The following is a 19,534-nucleotide window of genomic DNA, read 5'->3' as shown; positions in this document are numbered from 1 at the left end:
TCTGGAGGGAAGGAGGGAGGGAACCTGGGAGCAGGAAAATACCTGCAGCATTTGCAAAGCTACAGTAAGGGTCTAACCTTCTGCTTCCAGGTGTGCAAGCAGGAGGAACTCTTAAAAAACCAGTGATTGCATGATTTCATCAAAAATGGGAGCCCTGCAAAACTAATCAACTGTTTTGAAGGGGTCTGCATATCAATAACTGACAACTGTATATCAATAATATACAAATACATATCAAGAGCATATATTACCCTAAATCATATAATTTTTTAACCCTAAATTATATCTTTTTATATGGATTTGAGCTCTTCCCTTCAGGGTTTGCAGCCCAGCCCTGTCTGAGCGCCTCAGATGGGGTGCAGGGGAAAAAGCAGAAAAACTACATAATGGAAACCAGACTTAAATAAATGCAGTGACATAATCTGTACAGTTCTTGGCAAGAAAAGAGCAAGTTTGTGCTTTTCATATCCGCTTTTTCAATAAGCTGTAAGTTTCCCTTTTAAGAAATGGTTATAACAAACAGTCCTGATTCCTCTCCTATTAAAGTCAGTAGCAGACATCCACTCGGCTGCCACTGAAGCACCCAGCTGAAGCATTGCCACCTCGTACGAACTAAGACTCGCCAAATGTTTTTCTCCTAGCTCCAGATGACATTTGGTATTAACAAACGCAGCCTTCATTTAAAAAAGGTGCCGGTCTTAAGTGCCAGTGTGCGTGGGAAGCTCTAGACCTCCTCATCACATAGAAAGACTGGAAATTTATACTCTAAAAACTGAAAACACTAAGGAAAAAGGGCCTAATCTGTTCATCTTTGTTATTTCTAAACTGAGGACAGAGGTAGAAGAGAGAACCGAGACAATTCATTGTTTTGAATTGCCCAGGACTGACAATATTGTTATTGGATTTTAGGATTCTTCCGCTCCTTTTGCAGTCGAGCAATAAAAAAAGCATATTTGGCACAATTCCCTTAGATACACTTGGAAAATAAAATCTGTGTTATTTTACGCCAGATGTACAGGACACAGAAAAATAAACACGAGATAATGGGACAACTTTAACAGTTTGGTATTTAAAGGAAAGACAACCCAGAGCGATGTCTGTATAATATTTAATGGCAAATCATAGTCTCTAACATCATTATATTATTCTGTTACAGTTTTTTCACACACCGTAAAATACAGTAACTATATTTTAAAAATCCTAATTAAAAAGAGGAATACTCTGTGACAGCAGAAATAACTCAAGAGAACATGGAAAGGCTGTTTAAATTGCCAAGTGCTATCTATCCATCTAAACTCATCACACACATTTGGCCCTTCATTTGCAACAAAATCAGCAATCCAGAGCTGGTGTAGTACACATTTCCTAATCATTCCAGTTTACACCCCAAATTATTGGCAACACAGAGCAAACTCTGGTCCAACACCCGGGGGATTGCCCCCATCTCAAATTGGTCAGAATTTGCTTCATGCCCTAAACCATGAGGATTTATAGAGTTTCCAAGCAGGATAAAAAAAAAGCAGCAGGGAGGAGAGGGTTGGGCAGCACTTCCCAACTGCATCGCACCTACAGGAGCACTCAAAACCCTCCGTAAAGCTGCTATCAGCATCCCAGCTCTTGGGGCAGAGGTGAACGAAGCAAAAGCAGTGGCACAACCAGAAGCGAAGCCCAAGCACCAGACGTGTCCTCCTGAGCTGCTCCCGTATGGTTACAGGATGGAAAGGGAAAGACATAGGATCCCTCCAAACCATCCCAAACCCTGACGGTACAGAGACTTGTGTCTGTGCATTGGGCAACACGGAGAAGGGAGGGATGCATGGCTCAAGCATGGATTTCCCCACGGAGCAATCAATCCGCCTACGGCAAAACGAAGTGGGGCAAAGGCCCAGATCTGCTGTATTTACTCTGGCAAAACTCCTCACTGTGAACGGTGGGAGTTTTGCCTGAATAAATGAGATTTTGGGCCCAGAAAGAGCTGAAATGGGAGTCCGCATGTGAGATCTCTTCCTGCAGGCGTGCAGCAGAGGTTCAGGTTACCTTCCTCTTCCTCCCAGGACGTGACCACACAGGGGCTGTTGCACGTCTCTACCTTTGTTATCGGGTAAGGCATTTCTGATACCAAGTCCTCTCCAGTGATAGCAAAACAGCAGCGATGCCTGCACTGTGTCACCGCTGACATCTCGTGCAAAGGCTGAGTTTTGCAGGAGAGTGACTGGCAAGAGCCAAACAAAGCGGTTTTGAGGTAGGAGCTCAGGACACAGGGAGTGAATTCCCACTGGACAGAAGCCTGGGCAGCATTCCTGCCAGATGGGAAAGCCCAAGATTTCATCTGAAGATTTCACTCTGCAAGCTCTACCTCTGCTTTTCCCACCGCCTGCAGCATTTTAGGAGCTGCCGCATGCAGAGGAGGAGGAGGAGGAGAAGGGATTTGCAGACACATCCCAGCGGTTCCCCTCCCAGACCGACTCACCAGCCCTGCCCTGGGGAGGGGGTGGCTGCATTTGGACCCTTTAGCCCCTCAAACGAGAGCCCACAGTGGCGGCCGTTTGCTGGGGCCCAGCACCTCTTCCTGTGCCAGCAGGAATCGGCTGCGCTGACAAACGAACTGCAGTAAAGGAGCTCTTTAAGCCTCAGTGTTTATGTAAACGTGGCTTTAACTTTAAACCTCTTGGCTTTGTGGCTGCCTTTTTATTCACATTCACTTTTTTCCCTTGGCTCTTGCTTGAATATACCACTATGATTTCCATCTTATCCTTCGGGGAATATATATATATTTCATATATTTAGCTAAATGGGCCATTTTCTATCCCTGTTGACCGTTGATGCGTCATCACTGACTCACTCACGCCAGTGAAGAACCTGATTTCTTTATTTTCTCTCTAGGTATATATTACACAGCACTATGATTCTGTAAAGCAAGCTTTGGGAGGTAGGTAGCAAACTAATCCCAGAAAAAATAAACTTGTGGAAAGGCACGGCGCACTGAGACAGGGCCTGCACTGTGCTGCCCTTACAGGCAGTATTTCTGTATTTTCCTTCTGGAAAAGCTCCCTCAGGACACGTGAACTGGCATTTTTGGCTCTCAGCCTCAAGTTTCCACCTTTTCTGGAGGGGACACTTGCTTGAGACTAGTTTTTGTTAATTGTTACTTATTGCCGGGGTCTAAAGGGTTACTTAATTACTGACTGACACTGCACCTTTTATCAATCAGCTCACAGCTGTCCCTAAACCAGACCATTTACTCCTGGGACATATTCACAGCACCTCTTTGTCACTTAAAAAACTCTCTCAGCTAAGGGGTACATTTAGAGCTCAAGTGTGCCCAGGGTACTTTAAGAGTTGGGAGTTTAACAGTATTAAAATCCCCTAAAATAGCTGGGTCATCAAAAACATCAGGGGAAATTTGGCTGTAAAGCTTCTGTAAGCAGTTCCCATGGAATGTGTTTACTAAAAGCACATCCTCTAAATTGTTTTGTGCTACTTGCTTCACCATCTCAAGGCAGGAATGGTGCTGCTGCTTCTCGACAGGAGGTTTCTCCCCTTTCCCAGCTGGGATTTTTGGCTGTGGTGGGGAACCACCCAATGGCCACAGGGCTCCAACACACGTGGGACCACAGCTTTTCCCAAATGAGCCTGTCCACAGACCAGCACTCAAAATACCAGCCGCAGCGTGGAGGAGGGCAAAGAGCCTCGTTTCACGTTTGCAGCACTAACGGGTGGTCAGCCCCGCAAGGAGAGGTACTTTGTCACTGCAGCATCGCCCCTGCACCCAGCCAGGCTCCTCTGCATCCCACCTGCCCCGGAGCACCCTGCTCACCCACACCAAGGCACAATGGTGATGCAGGCACTGGGGAAGCAACCTCATCTGCTTTGGGGGTTCACCCAGTCCATTCTGGGTTTGCTACTTCGAAGGCACTTCACAAGGAGCATGCAGAAGGTGTCGATGAGCCAGCGCTTCAAAAAGCAGCAGTGACACAGAGACCGAGATAAGGCACAAAGCAGAACGTCTGTGCAAGTCGCCAGGGCAGTGCAAGCAGATATTAAGGAAAGGGACCAGGCAGCCTGGCAGCTGGCCAAGATACAGCTTCAAATCTATGTGGCACTTCTCCTGAGCAATACACTTTACCAAGAAAGGCTGTATCACGGTCCCTGATGTCCAGAAAGGGAAACTGAGGGGCAGGGAGCAGTACAGAGACTCACCCAAGTTTGCTCAGCAGCCCAGAGGCAGAGCCAGCACTCGAATCCAGCTCCCAGCCCGCAGCTCTGCTCACCAGACAGCTTCATCCACCCCTGGGTCACCAACAGCATAAAGTGAGGAGGGAGGGCTGCCACAGAGAAATACAACACTACCAAAGAGAAGCCGTGATGGTGACGACACACTGCAGGAAAGACTTTCCTGGGTCTTCCCATGCTCCTGCTCTCTGGGCAGTTACCTACGCTTTAGCACCGAAACACAATCTTTCTTCAGTGGCCCAATCTGCAGGTGGGCATCGACGCTTTCCAGGAAGAAGGCTGGTTTCAGCTTGCATAAGAAAAGAGAAGTGAATTTGTTGTTGATCTTGTTCTGGAACGGGTCAAACTGACCCTTGGCAAGATGGGAGACCTTGAGCTGCTGCAGGCAGGTCATCTTGGAGTCCTTGACTCCATAGAAGGTCAGGGCCTTCTCTGAATACTCCAGGAAGACCCCAATTGTGTGAAAAAACGGCTGCTGGATGACAGACTCAAAGCCACCAAACCAGGCCACGTAGTTCTGTCCGTTCCACTGCAGGCAGCAGGATTTCTCGTTCCGCCCCAGGCGCCCACGGTTGTAGGACTCCTGGGGGTTGAAGTCCTCAGCGATGACGCCAATGCTGACCCAGCCATCGATGAGCTCCACCTCCCAGTAGTAGTTGCCCCTGTTCATGAGGTTCACACCCAGCACCTGCTCGCAGTTGATAAACCGGGTCGGGCTCTCCGGGTAGGGGATGGGGCACAGCACTCGCTTGGCCCCTTTGGTGCCAAACAGCTGGATGAACTTGTCGGCCGTGTCACTGTCCAGGTCAATGATGAAGGCAACTGTGTGAGGCAAGAAGGAGACATAAGGATGAGGAGGGAAACAGGAGGAAATCCCCCAAGCCTGCCTCGTTCTGATCCCCTGCTCCAGCCCTCAGCGATTAACACGATCCTGCCTGACTTCCACCATCACTCTGTCCCTCTGCTTTTAAATCCCACAGCCAATTTCAGTTGTTGAGGATAAGGAGCTGAAAGAGGTGACATTCCCACAAGCAGCATGAATACAGGTAACCTGGCAAAGGAGCGAGCAGAAGGGCTGCTCAGTGATATCAGACATTGAGGAATGTAGGTAGTATGGTAGTAGGAACATCCCATATAAAAGCAGGTTTCAGGCAACCACAGACAAACACAGCAGGGAGGCACCGCAAGAAGACAGGAGAACAGCCAGGCACTTCCAGGCACATCATGGCTATGAACCAGCTGCTCCTTGCGGTCAGCTCTCGCTGTCCTACGGCTCCTGTGGGAGCAGAGGCAGCCCCCAGCATGGGGGGCCACGTGAGAACTGCTGCTGGATCCCAAACAGAGGAGGGGGTGTCCAGTGGGAACAGCCCTGGACACGTATCGCTGCCAGTTGCATTGCAGGTCTGAACCACTGGCGCATCCAAACCCTAGAGCAGTGGCACAACACATCCTGCTTGAGCCCAGGCTTTGCTGCCTGGCTCCCAGTGGGGTGCACTGGTGCCGCCAAGGCAGATCTTGTCCCCTGTGGACATCTCAGTAGATGACCCCACATCCCCTGTAAGGCTGGGGGGGGGGGTGTGTGGGATGTTGGAGCCCAAGCCCAGCCTGGTACCCTCCAAACTCAGCCCCTTCTGCCCCACTGTCTCTGCTCAGCCACTGAATTATCCATCTGCTTGCTGCCGCTGAAGCTGACCCTCATCACACTGCTGTTCTGCAGCAAACAAGGCAGATGCACAAACTCTGATCTAATTTAACAGAGGATCCAATTTGTCAAGGGCTGGAAGGCAGCAGAAATTACATGATATGCCTGCAACCCCCCTGGCAGCTAGTCCAGCAGAACCACAGACAAGGGAAAAAAAATATCACCTAAACAGATTATGACCGTTGTCAGGAAAGCGAGGAGGCTTCCTTGTTGGCTGAGCAATATTTCCTCCGGTGGCGGCAGCGCTCCTGCCAGCCGTCGGCTCGGGACCAGCACTGGCCAGTCATGCGGGAAGGAGCCAGCCGGCAGGGAGAGGGGAAAGGGAAGATGGACCTTAGCAACAACTGTCAAAGCAAAAGTCCCTCACTTACATTTCAGGAAGTAATCACGGCTCTCCCGGCAGGCAGGATTGTTTGACTTGTCTGGAAATCGGGACTCAGCTGCAGGGACAGGGACAGAAGGGTTTGCCGTCAGCAAAAGAAACCGATGCCACAAACAAGGGTGTTACTGGAGCATCACGCCCCACCCAACACGCTGACGGCACCCAGCTGCTGCAGCCCCCAAGCCCCAGCCAGCATCCCCAGCTCCCCCTGCACGTCCCTGCCAGCTCAGACATGGGAAAGGACAGATGCCACCTTTGCCACCCCAGGGAGATGAGCAGGGGGGGACAACGAACCGGCTGCAATTCCCACAGGCATCCAAGAAAATGAGAGGAGAGAGCTCAGACTAAACGAGAGAGCGCGGGCAAGGCTGCCACGGTGGCTTTCTAACCCTGGCAGGTGTGGGACACCACAGCCTGCCCCGTGAAGAGGATCATCTATCCTGGGAAGAAAGAGTCCCCTTTCATGGGAGGCCTCTTTGGCCACTTGCCCCCTCCCACAGGGCCCTGCCTAACTCTCAGGCTGTTTGTTGCCTCTCCAGTCTCTGGTCTCCGTGGAAAAATTCATAAAACCTCAAGGATGAGGCGTAAACCCAGACAGGGATTGTGCAACGTGCAGCGCAACCGTGCCGGTCAGCTTCCAGGGCTGCTGGGAGAGGGGCCAGCACTCGCAGGAGCCATCGAGCCTGCAGGCATCTCCCACCTACGCAGGGAGGATGCAGGGTGACGGGGTGACCTCCGCACAGAGGGACTGGGTGAACACAAACCTTCCTCCATCTCCTGGAAGCTCAGCCCATCAGTTGCTTTCCCCTGCAAGTGGTCCCACTGGCTTTTGCAGGCAGCGGACAGCACATCCTTCATGGCACTCACGGCTTGGGTGCATTTGGTGAAGTTCAGCTCGTTCTGGAAGCTCAGAGACGGGGAGAGGTTTTCTTCCATGGCTACTTTTAAGGCCTGAAATTCCTGAGCCAGAAAGAGTTTCAAGAGGTTTTAAACAAGCCGGAATTGTCTCTTGTTCCGCAACCCCACCCTGCCCCTGAGGATTTGGGAACTGGCAGCTCACAGGACTTGGCCCAAGGACAGCCTTGCATAAGGGAGGAGAGCGCTTTCCTGGCCACGCGTTCCTGGCACCTTCTCTTCGCTCCCTTTCAAACCTGGACCCAGACCATGCTCACCTCGCATGGAGCAGCATCTCCTCCCAAAAAGGTCTCCTCTTGCTGGGCTGTCGGGGGGGGGGGGGGGGGGGGGGGATGCTGGATGGGGGCATTGGGGCACCCCAAACTCTCGCTCTCTGCCCCCCACACCAAGATGTGCGGGAGGGGAGAGGACTGTGCCAATAGGAATGAGACTCTGCAGCTCTCACATCCCAGGGCTCCTGGCAGCCAGCTCCACATGAAATGGGGACAAAACCCCAAAAGACAACATTATCAGCTCCATCTCCTCGCCCCATCCCACCCAGGCACCTGGAGGAAGTAGATGGTGTCAGTGCCGGGGACGTTCTCCAGGTTTTGCTTGCACTGGGCCAGCTTCGCTCGTCTCTCCTCCTTCCAGCGGAGATCAGCCTCAGCCTCCCCCAGCATGGAACGCTCCCCCTCCTCGATGAAACCAGTCACCTCCTTCTGGAAGGTCGCCAGGACCTTGGAGGCTTCTGCAAAGAGCTTCTCAACTCCTTCCCTCTCCTTCGTGGCAGCACCCTGACCGTAGGGAGAAAGGGGTTGGGGTTACCTCCTGCAGCTGAGGGTGCAGGAGAGCACCCTTGTCACCTGCCCAGCACCCAGTTCTCAGCTCTGTGGGGTCCCCCTGACACCCTGTAACCCTCTTCACCCAAGAGCTCAGAGCACTTTACAACCCAGGTGTTGAGGGACCTGGTTGGCCACAGCCACTTACTGCTCCACCACGTCTCATGTCCCCAGGCGGTGAAGTGACATGTTTGCACTAGAGCCAAAGGGGACCAAAACCCCATGAGCCTGGGGAGAGAAGGTGCAAGAGCCAGTGGATGCTCCAGCATGGTCCTTGCCCTTTTCCTCCTTCCAGATTGCAAACAAAAGCAATCAGAGATGCCATCAGGGTTAACAGAGATGAGAAACAAGGATCCTCATGGACCCTTACCAGGGTCACCACCATTTTATGGAGCGCTTGCTCCCCTGGGAGCACCACCTCTACACCCCACAATCCCCAGAAGCTCATGACCTCTTCGCCTCTGCTCCCTGGCCCAGCAGAGCCACGCTAACGGAGTGAAGCCATTGCAGAGTCACCTTAATGAGCTCCACCATCTTCTTGGCCTGTGCAATGGTGACTGTCAGCTCTTCCATCTCGTTCTCCACATCGCTGAGGAATTTGGCTTGTTGGGCCTGCAGACATGAGGGACAAACACTGAGCTCTGCCCCCCGATCCCAGCGGCAGGGAGGTGCGGGGGACCCTGTCCCTCCCTAAGTTCAACACACAGCCCGCTCTCTGACTGTGACCTTGCTATCAGGCTTTGGGTGAAGGGTGCAAACAGAATTGCGAGTTGTTTTCCTGTTTTCCTCCCCTGCAATACCTGACCTGCAAACATCCCTTCTCACTCGCTTAGAAAACAAAAGGAGCAGCTGGGCTACAAAGGGTCATGCCCAGCTCCACGGTCCCCAGCCTGGTCCCAGCACAGGCCAAACAAAATAGGAACTTGAAAGCAAAACCATTCGGCAGCGATTGCAGCAAGCGCAGCTGAGCCGCATGCTCTTAGTGTGTATCCCAAGGCTGGGAAAAAAACGCCTGAGACTGGTGCGGAAGCTGAAGGGCAGACCTAGAGCACTCGGAAACTCAGCCCTGAGTCCCCTGGAGGTTTCTTGTTAGGAGCAAAGCAAACCAGCTCGGGAGCACGGGGTGCTGCGTGGCTGCAAAGGAAGCACTGCCTGAACGCGGCGTTTCCTGACACGCTATTGTTAGCGCCAGCCATTGCCCAGCACGAGGATGGGTCCCTCGGGAGCCAGGAGGGCATCGCACTCCCCAACCGGGGCAGCTCCCGCCCCGATGCTCAGCCCCCAGCTCCCTGCGGCCATCGTGTCTGGCGAGACGGACAGGACCCATCCGTCCTTCCCACCCCGCAGCGCGAGGGCTGTGGCAGAGAGCGGCCGCAGAGGCCGTGCAGGCGATGTTAAGCAGCGCCTGCTGAGGCCCGACAGCTCCTCAGGGCTGGGATCACACACACTTTCTATTTTAAGGCACCTGATGACTAATAACGTCGGCAAAAGGGTTTTCCTGCAGACCCAAGAGCCCATGAGGGAATGGGAGCTGGCTCGGGGCTGCTACTGTGCTCCCTGCCAGCGTGTCTGCAGCCCCTGGGCCCTCCCCCAGAAATACACCCCCCCTCCAAGGTCCCCAAATGCCCCATGCTGAGGCGGGGATGCCACCACACCACGAGCCTCGCAGGCTCCCATCTGCCTGCAGCCCCGCAGAGGCCCCACGCACTCGAGGCAGCAGTGCCCAGGAAGGCAGCAACTGTGCCGGGCTCCTCGGGAGGCTCGTGGGTGCGAATTTGGGAGGTGACTCAGCCGCATCTGGGAATGGGAGTGACGGAAAAAATCCCGCTGCCAAAACGCCAGGACACAAAGGGCTGGTGGAGGGGGAGCAGAGGCCGGGCAGGCTGCCAGCGCGCCAAGAAAAACCGCCTTGACGAAACTGTGGGAACGAGACGGAGAAGACGGGTGCCCCGTGACCGCGGGGGCGGCCACCGTGGGGTGTCCCAGGCGCCCTCGCTCCCGGCCCTACGCCCACAGGGATTGTGAGTTCAGCCCCACAGTGGGACCAAACCCCACGGGCTGGCTGGCTGGCAGCGAGTCTCCCCCTAATGCCTGTCCTAGGCTGCCCACCCTGTCCCCACCCCACAGGGTGCCCTGATGGCACAGCACCCCATCCTGCGATGCCAGCGTGGGGTCCCCTGAGGGGACAGGGCTGTCACACCCACCCCACACAAGGCGTTCCACCAGTACCACACCTGCACACCCTCCCACGTGGGGATTAGGTCCCCCGTGGGGATGTGGGTGCAGCATGGACACCTCCCAGGGGTGCCACACCTCACCTCACCCAAGATCCCCCGCTGGCACTGCACCCCGTATGGACACCCCCCTGCCAGGGTTAGGTCCCGCGTCGGGATACGGGTGCAGCACCCTGCCCACCCAGCCTCCCCCATCCCTCCCCACCCAGCCCAGCCCCTGCCGGGTCTATCCCCACGTGGGGACCTCCGTGCCCCCCCCGCCTCCACCCTCCACGCACCTCCTTGTGCTCCCGTTCCTGCTCGAGGGGCACCACATCGTGGGCACGATGCTCGTGGGCGCGGCAGCGGGCACAGACGCAGGTTTGCTCGGCGCGGCAGAAGCCGTCGAGGGGCTGGAGGTGGCGGGGACAGAGACCCTCCTCCAGCCGCCGCAGCGGGGCGACCAGGCGGTGGGCGCGGAAGGCGGGGGCCCGGCGGTGGGGCTCCAGGTGGGCCCCGCAGAAGGAGGCCAGGCACACCAGGCACGACCGCGCCGCCGCCACCCGCGACCCCGCCGGGCACACGTCGCACAGCACCGCCGCTCCTTCCTCCCCCGCCGCATCTTCCTCCTCGGCTCCCGGTGCCATCGGGGATGAGGCGGCTGGGGATGGAGGGGACGAACCGGCGGCGGCGGCCGCCAGCAGCGGCAGCACCTCGCAGAGGGCGCGGTTTTTGCGGAGCCGCAAGGCTGCGGGGACGGGCTCCTGGCAGAGCGGGCAGCGGGCAGCCCCGCCCGCCCCGCCGCTGCCGTCGGGGGGGCCCGGCCGCTGGCGGAGTGCCCCAAGGCAGCCCTGGCAGAAGTTGTGCCCGCACGGCACCGTCACCGGGTCCTTCAGGAGGTCGAGGCAGATGGGGCAGCCGAAAGGGCCGTCGGGCAGCCCCGGAGCCGCCAGCGCCAGCCGCAACGCCACGGCGGAGGACGGCGGGGCGCTCCCGGGCGCGGTCTCCATCCCTGAGCGCCCCGACCAACCGGCCCCGCCGCCCGCCCCGGCCCCGGCCCCGCTCCCAGCCCCGGCGGGAGGCGGGCGGCCGCCGCGCCCCGCCCGCCCGCTCCGCCTCCCCCACGCCCGGAGCTGCGGCCGCCGCCGCGCCGGGGCTCCGCTCCCCGCAGCTGGTGGGGGTCTGCTGCCTCCCGGCGGGCTGGAGGTGGGGGCTGACCCCCCCACACCCCGCGGGACCTGGTCCCCAGTCACCCTCCGGGGTGAGGGTCTCACCCCCGGGATCTGCTCCCCCCGCCGGGCATCTGGTCCTTTCCCCCCCATACCCCGGCATCTGCTGCCTTCTGGGAGATCTGCGCCCCCCTCCCCCGGGGGATACCACCCTGCTGAGGACATCCCGCCTCTCACCCAGGGGCTACAACTTCCTAAAGGATCGGCCCCACTGGGATCCGGACCCTCCCCGGGGTTCTGCTGCCCCAGGGGTAGCTGCTGCACACCCCCCAAATCTGCCCATTCCAATCCCCCTCCCAGGGGTCTGCTGCCCCCCCACGAGCATCCCCTGCCCCCTGAGATGTGCTGCCCCAGAACCTGTTGCCACCCCCCTGCACCCTGGGGCCACATGGAGGATCCTGACCCCCCCCCAGTACAGAGGTGCGGGTGCTTTCCTGCCAGCCCTTGTGCCCATGGATCCATGTCAGCCGTTCCCATGGCCAAAAAGGGGCCACAGCGCCCAGGTCCTGGCTCAAACCCTGTCCCCTCTTCCTCTGGGGCCCGGCCAGAGCCCGCAGGCACCAGGCAGGGATGGGGCTGGGGAGACACCAGAGTGCTTTCAGTATGAGGATCTGTCTGGTAAACATGGGATCTCCGGACACCTCCTGTGCACAGACAATTTTTTGGCTTGGATAAGTTCCCAGGTCCACGCCGGCCCAAGGTCCCACCCAAGGACAGGCCCAGGAGTGGGGAGGTGCAGAGTGAAGGAGGAAGCACAGCAAGACAAATCGCATCTGTCTGTGAAGAAGGGGATTGATCCTTTTAAGCTGTTTTTCCCCAAAGGAAACAAGCTCATGTGATTCATTCCCCACGCGTTTGCCTGCACGTTCCCAGCACCTTTGAACCCGGTGCCCAGTTTCGCCCCGTTAGTCCTCACCAGCATCCCTGCGGGGGCGGTGGGAGATGCCGGACCTGCCGTCTCGCCCTTGGAAGAGCTTCAATCAAAGCTTCAGATTTTCCTCTGCGCCAGATCAACCTTGGGGCAGAGCCATAGGAAACCCGATTTCCTTATCGCAGTGCTACTATAAATTAAGCACCTTCTAATTCTGCTGCCAGCTGGTCACTCCATGGTGCTGGTCCCTGCGAGGACACGGAGGGACAGGATGGGGCCCTGCAGGGATGGGTGCGGGAGCAGGGGCACCCAGCTCACCCCCTCAGTGCTGCTTGTTCCCACAGCTCCCACCAACATGAGGTGAACCCCATAGGAACATAGAGCTTTATTGGGGAAAGCAACTTTGTACAAAGAGCAGCCGCAGTGTGGCACCTCAAAAAGTTGCTCTGCCATGTCCAAGAGTGGCAAGAGGGAACTGTGAGGGGCTGGGGGAGCAGGACCTGCCTGCGTGTGCAGCTGGGGGAGCACAGGGCTCCCGCCGCGTTGCTCCACGGCACCCAGTGGCTGCAGCAACCCCCTCTGGGGTCCTCCTCACCTCAAATCTCCCCCAGGCTTGGGAGGTCTGGCCAGGACAGGAGAGAGAAGAGAAACCTAATTCTTGCACCCTCCCTACCCACCCCTCACCCCCTCTGCAGGGACAGGCACCCACATGTGCCCCCACACAGCAACCAGGAGCTTCATCCCCACAGCGAGGGCACAGCCCTGCGTCCCCTCCCCTGCCCTAACTTGTGTAATCAGTGTGATATTTGCATATGCAAATCAGAGTGGGTTAATTTGCATGTCTGTCCTCATCAGCCCTTGTTAAAACACTGCACCCCACTCCTGCCTCAGCATCTGGGTCCCACTCGCACCGCAACAGCCCCTGGCTGCAGCCTGGCTATGGCACTAGCCTGGGGCTTGCCAGCCCGGCTAACAGAGCAGCACCACGGCTCCGGCTCAGTCCCTCCGGCACAGTGTCATCGCTCGCCCCTCGCACAGCCAGAAGACAGGAATGAGGGGCTGGGTGAAGACATTGTGGAAGGAGTGGATGAGCTGTATCTTCTCCCCGAGGCCGTAGAAGGAGAGGAGCCCCTTACCATAGTCCAGGCTGACCCCCAGGTTCTTATATAGCTGCTCCTGGATTTTCTTCGCCTGGCCCTTGTGCCAGGCCAGGTAGCAATCCTCCCGCACCTGCAGCCCCCACGAGCCCCCGTCCAGGCCGATGTTGAACTTGTGGCCCTGCTGCCGCTCCCAGGGGAGACCACGGTAGGTCACCCCCAGGATGACAGAGTGGCTGGAGATCTTCACCTCCCAGTAGTGGTGGCCATGGCCGTAGCCCTGCGTGCACATCACCTGCCAGGGCTCGAAGCGGGGTCCCTGTTCCTGCCACCCGCAGATGGCACTGGGGCCGTGTTTGGCTTTCCGGTTACCTTTCGACAGCTCCAGGTACTTGTTGGCTGTCTTGGGATCGAAGGTCAGGTTGCGGTGGTCTAAGAAGAGAAACGACATGGATGGGGCTTAAATTCATCACACCTTTACACCCTTCATGTGAGCCCCCACAACAGTGATATGGTTTAAACTGCATAAGGCTGGCTCCCAAAACAGAAGAGAACAGGCTGTAGCACATTTGGAGGGGAAGATGCGATACCTGCCCACCCACCTGCCACAAGGAACGCAAAGAGCCCAGAAATAGCTGGTGAGGCACCGACACGCGACGTTTCGCGCTGTCCTTGCACAGCCCAGCTCACAGCCAGCAAGCAGCAGTGGCTCTGTGGTCATTTTGGAAGAGTTTTGCTTGGTTTTAAGAGCAAAAAATATGAACATGGGTGGGGAGAGGGGGGGAAAACCAGGCACTAAGTGAGCAAACATGGTATTGCAGGGGGTTACTCTATTCTGCACAGGCTGCGATAAATCCTCTTGCCATGGGCAGTTGCAGGCCACCAGCACCTCACCTTCCTCCCGCAACAACCCGGCCTGGCCAGTTACGCTGGGGTCATGCCCGCTGCACATAAATCATGGCTTTTTCCTATTAATATCCCTGAGAATGTTTTGTGGGGCCTGATGGAAGGAATCTTACAGGTCCCCTAGGCATCAGTCGCCTCCCTGGCAAGAGTGACATGACCAACGTGCCCTAAACATTATCCAACCCTGTTCCCAACAGGGAGGAGATGGGAAAAGGAGCACTGAGGAAATCACTAAGGAATTGGAGTGGGATGGGCCCAGGGAGGGAAGGGGACATGAAGGACTGCGGCTGCGAGTGCTGAGGCCATATCCCTGGACAGAGAGCCATGACTGCAGGCAGGGCTCTGCAGGCAGGACTCTGGACTGGTGCTGTGCCAGGGGTGGCTGGGGCAGCCCACGACACATCCCTGTGGGTGCTCGCTTGCCAGCTGCTGACGTTGCCTGCCTGCCTGCGGGACAGTGCTGTGTCTAAATATGGGCCGTGGGGAACAGGCACATCACTCCTGCTCGAGCAAGATGCCTGAGGTGGGTGAAAGGGAGAGGATGGAGACAGGGCAAGATCTGGGACAGTGGCTCACCCAATGCTGGGCACTGAGAGCCCCAGTTTCCACAGGAAAGTGTTCCCTGTTCGCCTGCTTTAGGTGTTGGAATGGGCTGCCCAGGGCAGGGGGGGAGTCCCCATCCCTGGAGGGGTTGAAGAGTCGGGTTGACCCAGCGCTGAGGGATCTGGTGGAGTTGAGAACGGTCAGTGTGAGGTTAATGGTTGGACTGGAGGATCTCCAACCTAGATGGTTCTGTGATTCTGTGATTCTGTGATTCTGGTGCTGCTAATGCCCCTAACAAGCCCTTTCCCATCCACGCAGTATCCCCCAACCCATCCACCCCGGCCCTGCAGCACCCTTCTCTGCATTTAGGGAGAGGGATTAGGAGAGTCAGGGAAGGAGCCCCTGCCCCCACAGCCATGACCACCCTTCTCCCAGGCAAGAGTCTGGCTTGGTTGCCAGATCCTACTGGGGACCCCAGCAGGGTTCTGTCCCTCCAGACCCCCACGTGCTCCTCACCCTTCAGAAGCTCCGCTCGGATCTGGCACACGGGGAGAGGAGCCACCACCTTCACCGCCAGCTCCTGGGGATGCACTGGGCCTGTGGAGAATGGGGACAGGCATTTTGAGTGATGCCACTCAAAAACTTTTTCCTTCCTGGCTTTGATGGGAGGAGCAGGGGAAGGAGGAAGTCTATCGCATCCAAGCCTGGGAGTGGGCACATGCCACTGCATTTGGCATTACCAGCAAGGAGGAGGCCACAGGGAAGCCACCCAGCCCATCCCTCCCCATTGATAGCCATGTGCTGAACAGTAGATGTGTGTCCTCATCCCGAACCCCTGTGCCCAGCAGCTGTGTCCCCAGCACGGTGACACGGGCCAGGCTGTGGTTCAGGATGACTTGGAGCCCTTCAGAGTGACCCTGTGAGCAGAGGGGTTACCTTGGCCAGCGGGGTCAGGGGCTTTGGGGGCCACTGAGCTGGGCAGGTCCTCCAGCAGGAGTCTGGAGATGTTGGCAAGGATCTCATCGATGGGCTTGATCACAGCAGCTACATCAAACTCCACGGGCAGCAGCGCCTCTGGGCTCTCCAGAGCTGGGAGCAGGGGGAACTCCTGTGAACAGATGCACAGACACCCATGCACCAGCCTGGGGAGGATCCGCAGCTCCGAATCCCATCTGCACACACTACGTCTCCCCAGTGGGTGATGGGGGCATCCCCAAAACATCTGCCATTAGCTGTGGCTGGCGCTCGGGGTCAGGGGACAGTCGCAGCAGGAGCGAGAGGCTGCAGGGAGCAGAGTGGCTGCAGCACGGGACTTTATGTTTTGTTGCAGTGGAAGAGCCTTGCTGAGTGGTTTGGGGGTGGGAGATGCTGCCCATGGCCCTGAGGGAAGCACCATCTGCTCCCATCCAGCATCACCCCCTTCAACTTTTCAGGGACCCCCCCAAAAGCAGCACTTCCCCACAGCCCCATCCCATCCCTAAGCTGGGCTGAGAATACATCCCCCATGGGGAAGGGGTTGACCACGTCTCTGTCCTCACCGAAAGGGTGCGGGGGGGGACACAGTGCAGGCACAGTACCTGGAGGAAGGTCCTGTGGTCAGGGCAGGCCAGCAGCCCCTGAGCCCTCTCCCTGTGCTGGCCGAGGACATCCAGACGGTCCTTCAGGAAGCTCCAGTCCTCCTCCACATGCCCCAGCGCTGCTGCCTGCTCTTGCTCAATCCTGGCCACCGTCTGCCACTGGAAATCCTCCAGGGCTTTCCTCAGGAGGGCAAATTTGCTCAGAATCACCGATTTGACCCCCTCGGAGGAGTCCTGGGCAGGGAAGAGCTGTGAGAGCCGGCACACTCCCACCTGCACACCCCCCACACAGGTGGCCACAGTGTTACCTTGATGCTGCACGTTCGCTCCTCCAGCTCCTGCATCACCCGTTCAATCCTCTCTGATTCTTCCTGGGCTTTTTCCAGGGACTCTTTCAAAAGAGCCTGTGAAGGGAGTCACCAATGTCCTGCAGTGCAGCACACTGCTGCCCGCCTGGCCCCTGGGAGCTCACTCAGGGCAGCAGGACAAGGCTTGCAGGGGAAGGAGAAGGCTTGGGAAGGGGAGAGGCTGCATCCAGGGTCGCTGAAAAGTGAAATCTTGTTCTGAATTTCACCACTTTTTCAGCTGTTTCCTCTAGATTGGGGATCACAAACACACATGGCACCATTCATCCGGTGCTGCTGGATTTATCCAGCTCTCTGCTGCTCCTGACAGCCCCCGGTTTCTCGGGGAGCAGCCAAGCACTGGTGGCACCTCCCTGGCCAGAGCCCATGTTCAGCTGAGGCCAGGCACAGCTCAGCACACAGAGGCACATCACACGCCCACAGCAGGGCACGGGCCAGTGGAGGGGGATGTCGTGCTGTGTCTGAGGTGCTGTGACTCCCCCTTGCTCACCACCCCCTGCCATCGCCCCAGTCCTGCCACCCATTGTCCCCACCTGCTTTTTAAAGCGTTCCTCCTCGAAGAGCACCCGCCGGTGCTGCTGGCACTGCCGCACGGTGCAGACACAGCAGATGCACCGCCGCTCGTCCTCGCAGTACAGCTCCAGTGGGCGCCCATGCTGCGGGCACAGCTCGCCGTGGGCCACCTCAGACCCCTCTGTGCCCGAGACCCGCGCCTCGCCATCCCGCGCCAGCTCCACCACGCTGTACAGGGTGACATTCTTCTCCAGCTCCGGGCGCTGCTCAAAGCCCCTGCGGCACTCGGGGCACGTGTACCCCTTCTTGGCCCCGGGAGGCTCCTGCTCTTGCTTGTGCCAGTGGTCGCTGATGCAGCGCTTGCAGAAATTGTGCCCGCAGGGCAAGGTCACGGGCACTCTGAACAGCTCCAGGCAGATGGAGCACACCAGCTTCTCCTCCAGCTTCTGCGAGATGGCTGATGCCATCCTGCCTGCGGCTGGGATCAGGGCGACGGGGAAAGAAACCGGTGAAAGAAGCTGGGGAAACAGAAACTCAGCTGCGAGGAGGAAGAGATGGTGACGCTGAGCTCAGGGGCGGGTCAAGGCTTCGAACCAGACGTGTTCTTAAAGAGACACCCAGGGGTGCCCCCTCGGCCACGCTGGCTGTGCCACACTCTGAGGGCTGGAGCCGCTCCCCCCAGCACCGGGAGGGCTGCGAAGCGCGGCAGGAGACCCTGGAGAGGAGGAGACGCTGCAGCGGCGCCGCAGGGAGACACACGCGAGAGGCTGGCGGGGCTCAGAGCAACGTCTGTGCCCGGGAAGGGGTTTGCAGGGGGACACCCACCATCGGGGATTTGATTTCGCTCCTTTCTCGCCCTTTGAGGGAACTTCCTGGCGTCCTCCCCTCTGCCAGGGCTGGGTCCCCGAGCAGAGCGGGGCACAGAGACCGCAGCACAGTGCTCCCGGCAGCTGCCAGCCTGGGAACCAGCAGAGAGGGGCACCCACCGCTGCTGCAGCCACACGCCACCTCCCTCTGCAGTGACAAGGGCTGTGACACATGCCAGCGGCCAGCCAGGGCCACATCCTGCTCCTGCACCTTTCCACTTTAAACGACAGCTCCTGCTCTCTGCACATGCCTGGGTTCCTGTGTTGGTCCCGTCCCAGTTTGTCAGGGAGGCATCCGTCTTCTTCACTTCTCCATTCTGTCACCCCCCCCTCAGTTTATACACACTTTCCTTGGGTCCCTCCCCTAGACCGACCCACATTCCTATGGGGAGGGGTAAGGTCCTTCATGGGATGATGTAATTAGCACGATCTTGCTAATCTTTATTAGCATACTCAGGGTGTCAACTTTAATTTGCATTTCATGGATAATGAAGCAAAGGTCCTTCACCCGACAGATGCCCTTGAAACTTTACAAGATGCCCCAGAGCAGAACCGTCCCGTCTCCACAGGGCTCCCTCCTCCAGCCCACCCTGTGCTGCCCAGGCAGCCTCATCAGCTCCACACTCTGCACCCCTCAACCACAGTTCCGCTACTCGCGAGTGCTTGAGACGTTCCCCGGCTGGGAGGGCCTCCACTGCCCCCATCCCTTCTCTCTCTCAGGCTGTTTGTTCTCACGGGGATCTTTTGGGGGAGTTCCAAGTCATCTCTCACACCGCTGTGGTCACCTCACCAGATAATTCACCCCAGCTTAAACCAGACCCCAGTCCCTTCAGGGCGGGAGGAAAGTTCAGGGAGCTCAGGTGTAGCTGGGAAGGGCCCTGAGCAAGGGCAGGGGGGAGGCATTTCAGCACACTCTCAGTTGTTTGCTGGAGGCCCTTATTTCCGGAGGAAGGGGGGAACCTTAGAAAAAAGGGACTGGGAACCAGAGCTGGGAACAGGCAGCTGCAACAGCAAGAGCATGTTGGTGTTGGGGGGTTTAAAGCTGGGAAGGGGGGATGCGCAGAGCCCTGCTGAGCACAGCAGAAAGCAGAGTCTCTCCCCAGCCTGGGGACAGGCTCAGCAGCAGCGCCAGCCCAGCACCCCGCGTCTGCTCCAAGCCCAGCACCTCTGCAGCTCTGCTTTTGCTCCACCTGCGTGCAGGGAGTGAGGGGAAGGAGACTGAGGTCCGCATGCTGGGGCAGCTGTTGGCAGACGCCAGCTCCACAAACGCTGACCTTGTGCAGGTTTATCACCTGCACAGC

The 19,534-nt window shown here is 57.6% G+C and overlaps 2 protein-coding genes across 2 annotated transcripts; both read right to left on the bottom strand.

Annotated features, from left to right (window-relative positions):
- Positions 1-1,094: 1,094 nt before the first annotated feature.
- Positions 1,095-11,308, bottom strand: TRIM47 (tripartite motif containing 47). The gene is made up of 6 exons (XM_074889191.1): positions 10,566-11,308; positions 8,570-8,665; positions 7,778-8,008; positions 7,082-7,277; positions 6,307-6,375; positions 1,095-5,055 (listed from the first exon to the last, which is right to left on the bottom strand). Exons 1-6 carry the CDS (start codon positions 11,274-11,276, stop codon positions 4,430-4,432), a joined length of 1,929 nt encoding a protein of 642 aa, XP_074745292.1. The 5' UTR covers positions 11,277-11,308; the 3' UTR covers positions 1,095-4,429.
- A 1,429-nt stretch (positions 11,309-12,737) lies between these two features.
- TRIM65 (tripartite motif containing 65) lies at positions 12,738-18,246 on the bottom strand. The gene is made up of 7 exons (XM_074889422.1): positions 18,193-18,246; positions 17,388-18,082; positions 16,798-16,893; positions 16,490-16,723; positions 15,849-16,020; positions 15,429-15,509; positions 12,738-13,895 (listed from the first exon to the last, which is right to left on the bottom strand). Exons 2-7 carry the CDS (start codon positions 17,832-17,834, stop codon positions 13,363-13,365), a joined length of 1,563 nt encoding a protein of 520 aa, XP_074745523.1. The 5' UTR covers positions 17,835-18,082; positions 18,193-18,246; the 3' UTR covers positions 12,738-13,362.
- Between the last annotated feature and the right edge of the window lie 1,288 nt (positions 18,247-19,534).

This window comes from Strix uralensis, chromosome 19 (genome assembly GCF_047716275.1).
Source record: "Strix uralensis isolate ZFMK-TIS-50842 chromosome 19, bStrUra1, whole genome shotgun sequence".
Classification (NCBI taxonomy): domain Eukaryota; kingdom Metazoa; phylum Chordata; class Aves; order Strigiformes; family Strigidae; genus Strix; species Strix uralensis.
This window is presented reverse-complemented; position numbering and strand designations above follow the sequence as displayed.

Bases quoted from the DNA above. Each gene is read 5' to 3' on its own strand.
- TRIM47 (XM_074889191.1), bottom strand. From the start codon at position 11,276: ATGGAGACCGCGCCCGGGAGCGCCCCGCCGTCCTCCGCCGTGGCGTTG. The intron at 8,009-8,569 runs GTGACTCTGCAA...CCCTACGGTCAG, and splicing joins AGATGGTGGAGCTCATTAAG to GGTGCTGCCACGAAGGAGAG. The intron at 7,278-7,777 runs GTGCCTGGGTGG...TTTCTGGCTCAG, and splicing joins ACACCATCTACTTCCTCCAG to GAATTTCAGGCCTTAAAAGT.
- TRIM65 (XM_074889422.1), bottom strand. From the start codon at position 17,834: ATGGCATCAGCCATCTCGCAGAAGCTGGAGGAGAAGCTGGTGTGCTCC. The intron at 16,894-17,387 runs GTGGGGACAATG...CTCCCTTCACAG, and splicing joins AGGAACGCTTTAAAAAGCAG to GCTCTTTTGAAAGAGTCCCT. The intron at 13,896-15,428 runs GTGAGGAGCACG...TTCTCTTCTTAG, and splicing joins CCGAGCGGAGCTTCTGAAGG to ACCACCGCAACCTGACCTTC.